Consider the following 13,159-nt stretch of genomic DNA (forward strand, 5'->3'; position numbering starts at 1 on the left):
GTTTAATGACAAGAAGCTGCCTCTTTGCTCACAATCTTGAGTATGTGTATCTTTCTCTTTCTGTGCATCCTACCCTTAAGCGCTTCACCTTTGGGAGTGGAGCCAAGATTGCCACTCCTGGTTTTCTTTTCTTTTTAATGCTCTCTCGCCCTTTCTTTGGGTTTTCTGGTGCCTCGCTCTACTGAAGAGTGTCATGTGCTTCTACTTCATAGACTGTTGGCAGTCAAGCAAATCAAGGGTCAGACTACCCCAGCCACTTTCCTTCACCTGTAGCATTTGTTTTTTGAGGCTTTACCCTTTGTCACTTTCCCAAGGCCTCAGACCCCAAACTTTGCCTCAAGCAGCCAAGCTGGTGTTTCTCTACAATAAATCCCCAGGTCTGTGGACACCATGGATTAGTTCTCATATCTGAGCATTGTACTTAAGCAAGGTATATTATGTTCTAATTGCCTTTTCAATAAAAATACTACAGTGCTCATTTATGAATAGTTCTGCATGTCTGAATACTCATGTCAGACAGTGTTGACATGTGCTTTTTCCTTGTGGAACTTGTATTTGTTTCTACTTCTCCAAGTTGCCTTGCTGGTAAAACTGAATTAGCTTCAGGCTGTCAGTTTTCTTCAGGGCTCCTGAAAAAAGAGTTCTCATTATTAAGTGTAAATAGCACCCACATGAGATTTCCAGTTTGTTTCCCTGAATTGCTTGAGTGTTTATTAACTTTCATAAAAATTTTCAGGAAAAAAAGAGGCTAGTTTGATTCCAGATGATTGGAGTTACCTGGCATTATTTCCATGGTAGAGATCAAGACCCAGTTAAACACGTTGAGACTAGGTCGTGAACTATCTGCTTTGTGATACTTAGCATGCTTTCTGTTCTCAGTGTAAACTCTGAGAGAAGGGACCTTATCTGTCGCATTTACCACTGTACTCCCAGGGCTCAGACTGATGCCTAGCACACAGTAGGCCCTCAGTAAATGTACTGAATTAATGGTAAGGTTGATCTTAGTAATCATTTTTCATTCATTAAATCTTCCGTTTGAGAGTTTCTTTTGTTTTTGTTTTGTTTTTTGGCTGCACTATGTGGCTTGAGGGAATCTTAGTTCCCTGACCAGGGATGGAACATGTGCCCCCTGCAGTGGAAGCACAGAGTCTTAACCCCTAGACCACCAGGGAAGTCCCCAGTTCAGAGTTTCTGTCTCCTCAACTTTTGCATGTTTGCCCTTAACATGGTTTGGAACCTGTAAAATTACATTTTAACTGGGAAGCAGAAACCTAAATAAGAAAAATCTAAACTGTGACAATACATCACAATTATCAGAGCACATAGCTATAAAAACCACGTATTTATGGGCAACAGTTCACATAAGCTTTCTCTTAAAATTGGAAATAAACTAGGAAGCAGAAGAGAACAGAGCCACCTTCAAAGGGTAAGAGATCATTGTGAGAGTTTTTTCTATTTAAGGAAAATAACTCATATTTTACATACTTTTCTTCAAATCACAGATATGCCACTCATTAGCTGTGTAACTTTGGCAAGTCACTTAACCTTCCAAGACTTTGTTTTTTCATCTATAAAATGGGAATAAGAATAGTCCCTAAGTCATAGGGTTGCTGGAAGGACTAAATAGAATAGCACATGGTAAATAAATATAATTAAGGTAAATATTAGCTATTATAATTGACATACTAGCCTAAAGCATTTGTGATAACTGTTTTATGAGAGATAAGTATATGGTAAATTATATGGTAAAGTAGTTAATCATAAATAAGATTATACTATATTTCTAGGGGAAACACACATTCATCAAATTGTTTTATCAATTACAATCTTGGATGACTCATTCCTATTTGTACAGTTTATTCTCTTTCATGTGGTCTCCTATCTATTCAGGGAACAAAATGAAGCTGTGTTTTTAGTAACCCTTTAAACTCATTCCTGTGAGCTCCTTAGAGGCAGGGATTGCACCTATTTTGTTCACCACGATAAGTCTATTGCCTCGGAAGTGACTGATATATATTTGATTAATTAATTCCTGATTAAATAACATCTTTGCCTATGAGCCTGGCTGTGAGACTACATATGTCTCATTTACAGGCAGAGAATTCAGGCAGGGAATCAGCAACAGGGCTGGCTAATTGTATGTCTAACTAGTACTTTCAGACTTCTGGCTAAAATTTACTGTCAAGTACATATTTCTTTCCTTGATGATACTGTGAAAATAGAAGGAAAGCAGCAGAGAGCTGGAGTAATAGGCATATCCTTTAATATCTATCATTACTGCAACTCAGCAGAACCTTTCTAGTTCATTTTCCAGAGTATTTTTCAACACCTTTTATTTGCCAAATGCTACACTAGGAGCTGAAACACATCTTTACCAAGTAAAGCCTAAATTTAGTATGTTTAGAATTTCTTTTTCATGAATCAAAAAGAATGTTCCAGGTATTTATATTGTAGCCTATCAACTTTGTATTTTTATGCATTTCACTTTGCAAATATAGGGAGTTTCTTAAAAGTGGTAACTGTCCAAAATATTTTTATCCCCAAACTGTTCATACCTAGTGAATTACACAGTGGCCACTCAATAAATATACATGTTTAAATCTTTGTTACGTGAGCCTCAGGGCTACTTCCACATTTTTCTTATTATAACCTGGAGGCCTGGGACAAAAATTTCTCTAGCTGTGCCACTTTGGGTAACTTTGTTTTTCTTCCCTCCCATAAGCATGTTAGGAACTTACTCTGATGAATTTGGGAACCTAGATTTTGAACGATCCCAGCATGGTTCTGGAATGAGCAACAGGTCAACAGCAAAAAGATTTATTTCCGCTCTCAACAACATTGCTGAAAGAACTTACAATAATTTATTTCAATTTCATCAACTTCGGCAGATTGCCAAAGAGCTAAACATTCAGGTATGATAAACCAGATAATTAGTACATCTTTTTATAATAATTTCAGGAGGCCTTTATTAATATAGTAGAACATTTAAATATCAAAAGATTTGGATTAAAAGAACAGAATAGGTGTTTTTGGAGTACTTAAAAATACAGGCTTGTTTTCTTTAAGATATAAAATTAGCTGCTCAGAGCTTAAAAAAAACAGTTTTTATCTAAAATTCATACCTACTAAAGAGTTTTCAGCATCTTGATAGGGGAAAACATCATCATAGCAAGACTCAGTTTCTATGTTATCCTGACAATCCCTGTGGGCAAATCATCCTTATAAATTGTTGAACCTCAGTTTTTTCATTTGTTAAATGGACATGATTCCACCTGCTCTACCTACTTAAAAGTTTTAGTGAAAATGGGTGTAATAGCACTTTAAACACGTAAAACAGTTTATATGGAGAATTGCTCACTCAATTTCAAAAGTTAGTCTAATTTTTATTTTGAAGCTAAGCTAAAACAAATATAAAAGATTCTCTGCAAACTGGAGTTATTTTTGACTAGCTAGGCATTATAGATTCCAAGGTTTATATGTTGGCAGTTTTTTCTGTAAGGAGTACAAATAATTTTATTTGCATAAGAAACTTGACAATTGTATATTACTGTTTGAGAGATTAATTCTAAAAATCATATTTTTGTATATTACTTAATGAGCTAACTCTTTTGATATTTTCTTCCAGGTAGCTGATTTCGAAAATTTTATTGGATCACTAAATGACCAAGGTTACCTCTTGAAAAAAGGCCCAAAGGTGTACCAGCTTCAAACTATGTAAGAGAGCTACCAAATCAGGCCCTCCTGGGTTTATTATGAAGAATATGCACCAAAAAAAAAAAAAATGTTATCTGAAAAATGACATCCCAAAAGTAATGTAATAGGAAAAGAGTGTTGAACTAATTTAAGAAGTGATAAAGTCATGTGTTAATTTTTTACTTCTCCAAGAGGCTAAAAATAAATTGTTTATATTTTATCTAAATGATATAATTAGAAATTATTTATAGTTTTATTTTTGACCTTTCATTCTTATAAATATTTCATAGTTTTGCATATCACATGTGCATCTGGGTAAGCATTCACAAAGTTACTTTTAAATGTTTAAATAGTTCTGCCACACAAAACTGAATCTTTTAGAAATAAATTGAAACCAACTTTCAATTCCCGAAAAATTTGGATTTTTTTTTTTTTTTTTTTTTTTTTTTTTTTGCGATACGTGGGCCTCTCACTGTTGTGGCCTCTCCCGTTGCGGAGCACGGGCTCCGGACGCGCAGGCTCAGCCGCCATGGTTCACGGGTCCAGCCGCTCCGCGGCATGTGGGATCTTCCCGGACCGGGGCACGAACCCGTGTCCCCTGCATCGGCAGGCGGACTCTCAACCACTGCGCCACCAGGGAAGCCCTGGAAGTTTTTATATTGACTTTTTTTTTTTACTTTGGTTTATAACATTATATAAGTTTCATGTGTACAACATTATAATTAGACTTCTGTATATACTACTGCAAGCTCACCAAAAGTCTAGTTTCCATCCATATATTGACATACTAAGCTTAACATCTTAGCTGCTGAAAACAATTTTAAATAAATAGCTGTGCAAGACTAATATTTTTTCAAAGTATATTTTATTTATTTATTTATATATATATATATTTTAATTGTTTTTTGTGGGCCATGCTGTGCATCATGCGGGATCTTAGTTCCCCTACCAGGGATCAAACTCATGCCCCCTGCAGTGGAAGCGTGGAGTCTTAACCACTGACCACTAGACCGCCAGGGATGTCTGTTGTGCAATTCTAATATTAAAACCTAGCAGCGTCTGTTCCACTCTTCCACATGCCCTATTTTTCTGTTCAGTCTCAACTGTTCTCCCATTTACCTCCGTTTTTCTAAAGGTCACGCTAGTAATGCTAATTCTTTTTTTAAATTGAAGTATAGTTGTATACTTGCCTCCCCCCTTACTTCCCCTATTATTTGAAATAAAATGTATTGGTAGTAGTCAACTTGACAATTTAGTCCTTTGGAGAGAGGTTATCAAGCAGCGTGTAGGAATAAACACCACACAGTGAGTGATAGATCTTTATAGCTTCCTTTTATAAAGAAGGGAAATATGGTTTTTGCGTTGGCATGTTAAGTTGCCGTTGTTATACAGATGTTTATGAATGGGTAGAATGAACATGTATGCATATTGACTAGCCAAAGAGGTGGATGGTAGTAAATAAAGTGATTTTGATGCCCAAAACCCAATCCATCCTCTTAGTGTGCCTTCCTATAATGCAGAGGTTGGAAAGCAAAGAAACGTTTCCCAAAGTTTTTTTTTTTGGCTGTGCCGCGTGGCTTGTGGGATCTTAGTTCTCCGACCAGGGATGGAACCCCGGGCCCATGGCAGTGAAAGCACAGAGTCCTAACCACTGGACCACCAGGGAATTCCCTCCCAATGTCCTTTTGCTGCTTGAATTCTGAGTGTGAATTGGAGTCCACTGATTAGATTTGGAAGGTAGAATTGGGGAGCCATCTTCCTCCTGCTTGCTGTTTTCTGCTGGCACATGTAGTTGAGGAGACATTTAATTTAATTTCTCTGCAGCAGCATTCTAGCAGTTGTTAAGAGGCAGTTGTGTGACGTTGGCGGGCCCCAATTCTCCACCTTTCTTGTTGTGGGGGTAGAAGCTCCCCTGGCAAGCCAGACCTGTAGTGTTTTTCTGGGAGTCAGCCCTGGAGACCCAGCATGCAGCCCACTCCTCCAGCCCTTCCAACAATATTACAATCATCTCTGTTTTACAATCCTTCTTTTTAATGTGCCGAGAATGGTCTGCATTTCCCGTAACTAAATCCTCACTGATATACCTTTATCCAAAGCACTCTACCCAGCTCACCTACTATATACTTAAAAAGTTATGAGGCAATATTAATTCACAAAAACTACATACTAGTTTTATTTGAAGTTATAGAGGTCACTATCAGAAGAACTAAAAAAAGCTATACCAGGTTTGCTCTGGAGCGTGGGCCTAGGGGTCGAAAGGTAGAGTGTACATGTTTATTTTCATCATCAGCTTTTCTACACAATGGAATTAGTTACCGTGTATATATATATATATATATATATATATATATATATATGTATCTTGATAAGATAGACATAAAAATAAATGAAAAGGTTAAAAAAATTGAGTGATATTTTGACATTTAAATTGAAACTATTCTTAATACACAGACTTGCAAAGTCACTGAATAATTCATTAAGACTAGAGAACCTTAGCCTTACTTCCATATACGAATAATAATTTCAACAGACCTCTTCTAGATATATTGAAAACACTGGATAGCCTGAAAACTTCTCTTTCTCATAGAAGGTCTATTATCTAAAGTATTGAAAATGGCTCTCCTTCTCAGTCCTGAGAAGCACTGTATTCACAAGTTTGGCAGGCAAAATGTCATCCCCCCTCCGATGACATCCACATCCTAGTCCCCAAAATCTGTGAATATGTTAGGTTATACAGCAAAGGAAAATTAAGATTGTTAATCAGCTGGTCTTAAAACTGGAATATTGATTATTCTGAATTATTTAGGTAGGCTCAACATAATCAGAAGGAATTTAAAAGTAGAAGAAGGAGGTAGATGGAGTCAGTCAGAGGAAGATGTGACTATGGAGAATAAGCACAAAGAGATGCAACCCTGATGGCTTTTTAGATGGAGGAACAGGGGCATCAGGCAAGGAATGTGGGTGGCCTGTAGAATCTGGGAAAGGCAAGGAAACAGATGCTACCCAGAGCCTCTAGAAAGGACCACAGCCCTGTCAACGCCTTGATTTTAGCCCAGTGAGATCCGTGTTAGACTTCTGACCTTCAGACCTGTAAGATAATAAATTTGTGTTAAGGCACTAAGTTTGTGGTAAGGTGTTGCAATAGCAGTAGGACAGTGATACAACATCATATAAAGAGTATTCTAACAAAAGGAGCTGATATCTAGTCATGACACTGAAAACCAGCTGTAAAAAAAAAAGAGGCAAGTCATGCATTTTGTTGTCTCCACTCACTGAATGTTTGGAGAACCTCTCAGTGAAAAAGACTCTTAGCTAACATTTCGGTTGTGGAAGTTTTTCACATTTTGTTATTGACAACTTCACTGTGAGACAGTAAGAAAGATGCCTTTTTTGGCTATAGTTTCTGTATCATCAGAGGTTACCCAAACAGCAGCTGGACTATGAGAGGTTCTCAGTGAAGGGTGTGGGATGAAGGACACACCCCTTCACCAAGGTGATGAATAAAGAAGAGGGAGGCACTGAGATTTCTTGGTCGCTAGGTTGACACCTTTAAAAGCTGAGGTGTTATCCCCTTTTCTTCTCTGCTTAATATGTTAAATTAGGGGCCATAGAGAACAAGCACAAGATGTGAACGTGGCAAAGAGCCCATAATACCCCCTGAGCTCTGAACACAGAGGTGTGAGTGAGCATTGCCCGCAATGGTTATGACCATGGGGTTGGTGAGTAGGTCTCCTGGGCTATAGAAATCCCTTGAAATTTTACCAAAATTTGTATTGCTTATTTTTTAATAGCTTTCATTGGATTATATAGGAAGTCTGCAAAACATTCCATGGAAGATGCTTTTGATCTTTTAGGGGCTGGAGTCCAGACAGCTTGCAATGTAAGCTCTCTGAGAACAGAGACATGTGGATTCCCTAGAATCTAAACATGAGTGGTATAGAAGAATTTTCTAATTGTGGAAGAAAGGAAATAATATGTTTAGTTTAATTTGCTTCCTGGAAAATGGGCTTGGAATTGACAAAAAATAGAAGAGGTGGCGGTAGCCAAATATCAGAGGGTGGTTTTAGTATCAGAAAACCTATTCCAGACTGTGGCTGATTTGTATACAAGTTGATATACTTCGGTAACAGCCAGTTTTACTGGGTAAAAATCTCAGTTTTAGTGAGTGGGTAAAGATTGAAAAATATTTCAAAAGGGATCTAGCCCTGTATTTTGTTCAAAATATAAGAAGAGTCATAGTTTAACTCAAATTTCACCAAGAAACACAACTGTTTTTTCTACTAGTACTGAACTGCTCAGCCCTACACCACCTTTTCCTAGATATGAACATGTGCTCCAGAATTAAAGTTATTAAACAACCTGATTTATCTGAAAAAAAATTAATGCTGGGAATTCCCTGGTGATCCAGGGGTTAGGACTTGGTGCTTTCACTGCCAGAGCCCAGGGTTCCATTCCTGGTCAGGGAATTAAGCTCCTGCAAGCTGCGCAGTACAGCCAAAAGAAAAAAAAAAAATTAATGCTGAGTTTTGTGGAGACGTGGTTTCTAAAAATATGAGGACTAACAAACTGTTAAGTTTTCAAGGAATATGAGGTATGTATAGGAAATCAGTAGCTGAAGAATATTTACCACATTCAAAAACACTTTAAAAAACAAAATTCTCAAATTTGTATTCAATTTGCAGATATTATATAACCCCTTTAAAATTAACTAAAGTGCTGAGTATTCTGTGGAGGAAAAAAATTATCTTGTGCTCATATTTGAAGGTTTCTCTCAGAAGTAAACCACTGAAAGAATCCACAGTATTGGTTTAAATTTTTTCCATTGGGGAGGGGGGTGTGAAGGAGGTGTTTATCATCTTTCAAATTCAGTCACTTCTGAAATGGATTGGATAGTTAGATGATAACATTAAAATAGGTCTCTCTAAGCTATAGAAAACAAGATACTTGAATTTTTGACAAGGAGAAATGGAACAAAAAATAAAGCAAGTCATACACTACTGTTAAAAATTCTGCGGTTCCTTTAAAAATATTTTACTACTGGGAATTCCCTGGTGGTCCAGTGGTTAGGACTCGGTGCTTTTTCACTTCTGTGGGACCAGGTTCAATCCCTGGTCAGGGAACTAAGATCCCACAAGCTGTGCGGCGCAGCCAAAAAAAAAAATTTTTTTTTTATTACTAAGGGAAAATAGGACAAAAGTATTAAAACCAACTCTTTCACTTCCTTGTTTGTAGATAATGCCTGCCTGTGTGGCTGTTTTTACTTCCTTTGAAGCTTCCTACAAGAAATGAACCATTTATATGAGTTTTTATAAACTCTTTGCTAAAGACTTGTTCACATATTCTAGTAGCATCAATACTTTCTCAGAAAGGAATAATCAAAGGCTGGCACTAGAAATTGACAAAAAAAGACTTGTTTAAATCTCTTAATAATTTAAAGAGCAATCTAAATTATATAGAGTTTAGACTCTATAGAGTTCATCTCTGCAGGCCCTGAAGAGCTTGACCCTACCACTAATGCCCTCTCTTGGGTACACGTGTTTCAAATCTAAACCCAATCACTTCATTCCTTCCTGTTTAGACTGTTAGTTCGTGTAGTTATTACAGTGGTTTAAACCTGTACCTTATTTGTGTTACTAAGTATTCAAAATACCTTTGGGGTTAGGATGAGTAATTACAGCTCACTCCTACAAAAATTAACTCTCCTTGATTCCTGAGGAGAGAAATAATTGCATTTTCCTGATTTGGCTTTAACTTCTAATTATTATTTATATAAGACCCATCCACTTGCAGAGCTATTTTCTTTGCACTATAATTATTTTCTTCTGGTCCCAGGAAACAGAAAGTGGCTCAAATTTATTGTATCCCAGATCGAACAACTTAATATAAGTAACAAACACTATACCTTGTTGTATGTCTAATATAAGAAGAGGGTAAACATATCTCTATGTTTATCAATAGACTATTAACAGAAAATATTAATGAAGAGATTTGGGATAGTTTTCTTTTCAAAAAGCTTATGCTTCAAATAGAAGTGACAAGTGGGAAAGAATGAGTGGGTTGCAGAACTTTCAAAAGCCTAAAACCAGGATCCAGGAATCTTTAGCAGAGGTAAGATGTGCCTATATTCAGCACAGTCCCACCTGCACCGCTTTGCAGCTAACCAAGGAAAGCCTGAGTGGCGAGACAATACTACCCTCTAGGGGCAACATTTTTACTTTCACAACTTCCTCAGCAAAGGATCAGTCAAAAGATAAGAAGCCATACACAGGGGATTCCCTGGTGGCCCAGTGGTTGGGAATCCGCCTGCCAGTACAGGGGACACGGGTTCGAGCCCTGGTCCGGGAAGATCCCACATGTCGTGGGGCAACTGTGTGCCACAGCTGCCACGGGCTGTGTTCCACAACTGCTGAGCCTGTGCTCTGGAGCCTCTGCTCTGGAGCCTGTGAGCCAAAACTACTTAGCCCGCATGCCACAGCTGGTAAGGCCCGTGTGCCTGGAGCCCATGCTCCGCAACAGGAGAGGCCACCACAATGAGATGCCCGCGCACCGCAATGAAGAGTGGACCCCACTCACCGCAACTAGAGAAAGCCCGCGCGCAGCAACGGAGGCTCAACGCAGCCAAAAATAAATAAATAAGTAAATAAATTTATTAAAAAAAAAAAAAAAGCCATACACGGTATAGCTCCATAGCTCCGCTGTGACTGCACAGTAGATATTAGTAGCTATTGTTGTTAGCATTTATGCTTTCAAAGAAGTAACTTAAGCACACTGTCAACTGGCTAGTTATTCAAGGTTAATTATTTACAGTCCTTTCTCTTTTCCTGTTTTGTTCTGTTAGAATTTACATGATTGACTACAGAAGTTGGGATAAGACACCTGACTAGTTTTTTAAAAAAATAATTCTAATAAAAAGGGTGAAGAGATAAAAATTGGAATTAATTTCAAGCAACAGGCTTATTTATGGATACTTACTTGGATTCTTGTTACAGGCTTACTTTTCCAATTATTTTTTCCTAATTTTGGGAAAAAGTCCAGTGACAGAGATTCCCAATCCCTCAGACATATGAGCTGCCCACCTATTTAGTTAATCTTATTGGATAGAAATTAACGTATAGAATTTATAAAACAGGGAATTAACTTATTATAAATCAAATACTAACTGTAGAATTTTTAGGTTTCCTCTGCCCCCTGCCCTCCCCTAGCTGAATGTTAGCAAATATGCTTCCTACTATTTAGTATGTGTATCCTAACAGCTTGTATCTGGGATTGTTGTTTTACTGGGTTTCTGCATTTTCTCCACCCTTCATCCCAGGTTAATCTGTTCATTTGTTGACACCTGTCATGTTCTAGAAAATGAGGTCAAAGACTGGTAGCTGCATGTTCTCCTGTCTTAAAATGTTAAGGAAATGGTTTGTTGGAAGTACTGTTACTTTTTAGTTCTATGTATTGAGCTGTCATTGACCTTTAGGCCAAAATGCCAGACACTTAACTGCCCTACTTCATAAAGACTTAGTAGTAATATCAGTAGTCCATAGTAAAGCTGACTTTCTGTATTACATATATATACATATATATAATAGTTTCCTATATTTTATTAAACATTTTCCAGCTTTATTGAGATCTAATTGACATATAACATTGTGTAAATTTAATATGATGATTTGATACATGTATATATTGGGAATTGTTTACCACAGTAAGGTTAGTTAACACCTCCATCACCGCACGTAATTATTTGTGTATGTGTGTATGTGGTGAGAATATTTAAGCTCTACTCTCTGAGCAACTTTGAAGTATATAATACAGTACTGTTAACTATAGTCACCATGCTGTATATTAGTGCCCCAGAACTTATAACTGGAAATTTGTACCGTTTAACCAACACCTCCCCATTTCCTAGTTTACTATATTTAAAGTGTGAGTTTTGTTTTAGTTGGGGGTTAATTTTTTCTCTAATTTTATATTGAAGTGAGAAGCAGAAGAACGTAATGAAATCACTACACAGACAAAAGTTTTATTTTAAAAATTTATAGTTTAGTATAATGTAATTCCATACATAGAAATATACAAAAAATACATACGACTAAAATTGTATTTTAAACAGAAAACCATAAATGATATTTCATGGTTTAATTTCTGTGACTATTTTTTGCCTATGAGCCAAAAGGCTATCTCCAAACAATAAAGCAACTAAGTGAAGAGCTCAGGTGTTATTCTTGATGGTATCATTCTTGATGGCCCTGGATAAAACTAGATTACCATAAATTGATAGTACAGAAGTTGAATAAATAATTAAACATTAAACTAGAATTTAGAAAAAACAAGATTAAATACCAAAAGGAATAGAAATAAAAACTATCAGAGCAAGAAATGAAAAAAACATGAAGAGAAAAGCAAGTAAGATCATGCCCTCATAGCAACTATTAGAGGCAGATGCAGCAGGACTGACAGATTATGGAGCACAGAGAAGAAAAAATCCCAAGAGACAATGAGAAAGTGTCCTAAATTAGGAGAAGGTGGAAAGAGGGAGTAAACGGAGAGTAAACGCAGGTCCCTGAGTGGAAGGGGTAAGAGACTGAAATACTGCCCACTCCCCCTTGACAGGATTATCCAGAAAGTCTATGTATCAATTGTAGGTATTTGATTCCAATATCATTGTTTTTTTAAAAGAATTATCCTTTTTACATTGCTAGTACAAACACTTAATTTTTCTCTCAATATCAGCATTTCAATATGTGTGTAAGAAGCTGAAGATTTCTTTTGATAAATACTCAGCTCTACAATGACGTTCAGGTTCAACTGGTCTTTCCTAAGCTACCTGAACTAAGTTTAAGATCAACTTCACTGTGGGTCTGTCATCACAGACACGGCTGAGGGGGATGTTGCAGAGGCCACAAGAACCATTCAAATTCACTCTGACATAGACTCTACAAGAAAACAGGTCTGTAACATTGCAATATTAATAAATATTAATAACAGTATAGCAATAATCAATATAATTTATTACTTCTATATTAATCATTAATGTATAAAATTTGTCAGTTAATTAACGATGAGCTGATTCTTATTTTGGATATTCCTCTAATAAGCACGTTTCTTAACCTCCCTAAGCCAACATTTCCTTATCAGTAAAAGTAAGATACTAATGGAACCCATCCTAGAGTTGCTGGGAAGATTAAACGGGATGATGCACTCTAGCCTGGCTACAGTAAACGCTTTTTTCAGGTAAACGATCAGTAATTTCTAGTACTGACATTTTCTAACATCCATATTTTGGGGCATATGCAACGCTCAAAAGAGGGAAAAGAACAGAGAGCTGGCATTAAATACTTCCTCTGTATCAGACATTTTAGAAATAGGTGAAACTCTCGCGATTGTGCCCCAGAGCCGCGCACACCTCGGGTTTCCGGCAGGGGGGCGAGATGTCTCCCGCCCTCTCCCGGCCACAGCGGTCGCGCAGTAGTCC

At 37.2% G+C, this 13,159-nt stretch overlaps 1 protein-coding gene across 2 annotated transcripts in view; it reads left to right on the forward strand.

The window, feature by feature from the left end:
* Positions 1 to 3,764, forward strand: part of MCM8 (minichromosome maintenance 8 homologous recombination repair factor) — a 34,662-nt gene extending 30,898 nt beyond the window's left edge. For both annotated transcript variants that reach the window (XM_081255694.1, XM_081255695.1), the window contains 2 exons: positions 2,723 to 2,912; positions 3,626 to 3,764. In XM_081255694.1, the coding sequence (XP_081111820.1) occupies positions 2,723 to 2,912; positions 3,626 to 3,718 (283 nt within the window). In that variant the 3' untranslated portion in view covers positions 3,719 to 3,764. The remainder of the gene's footprint in view (positions 1 to 2,722; positions 2,913 to 3,625) is intronic.
* Positions 3,765 to 13,159: the final 9,395 nt, after the last annotated feature.

This window comes from Mesoplodon bidens, assembly GCF_964165515.1.
Source record: "Mesoplodon bidens genome assembly, chromosome: 15".
In the NCBI taxonomy this organism is placed as follows: Eukaryota; Metazoa; Chordata; class Mammalia; order Artiodactyla; family Ziphiidae; genus Mesoplodon; species Mesoplodon bidens.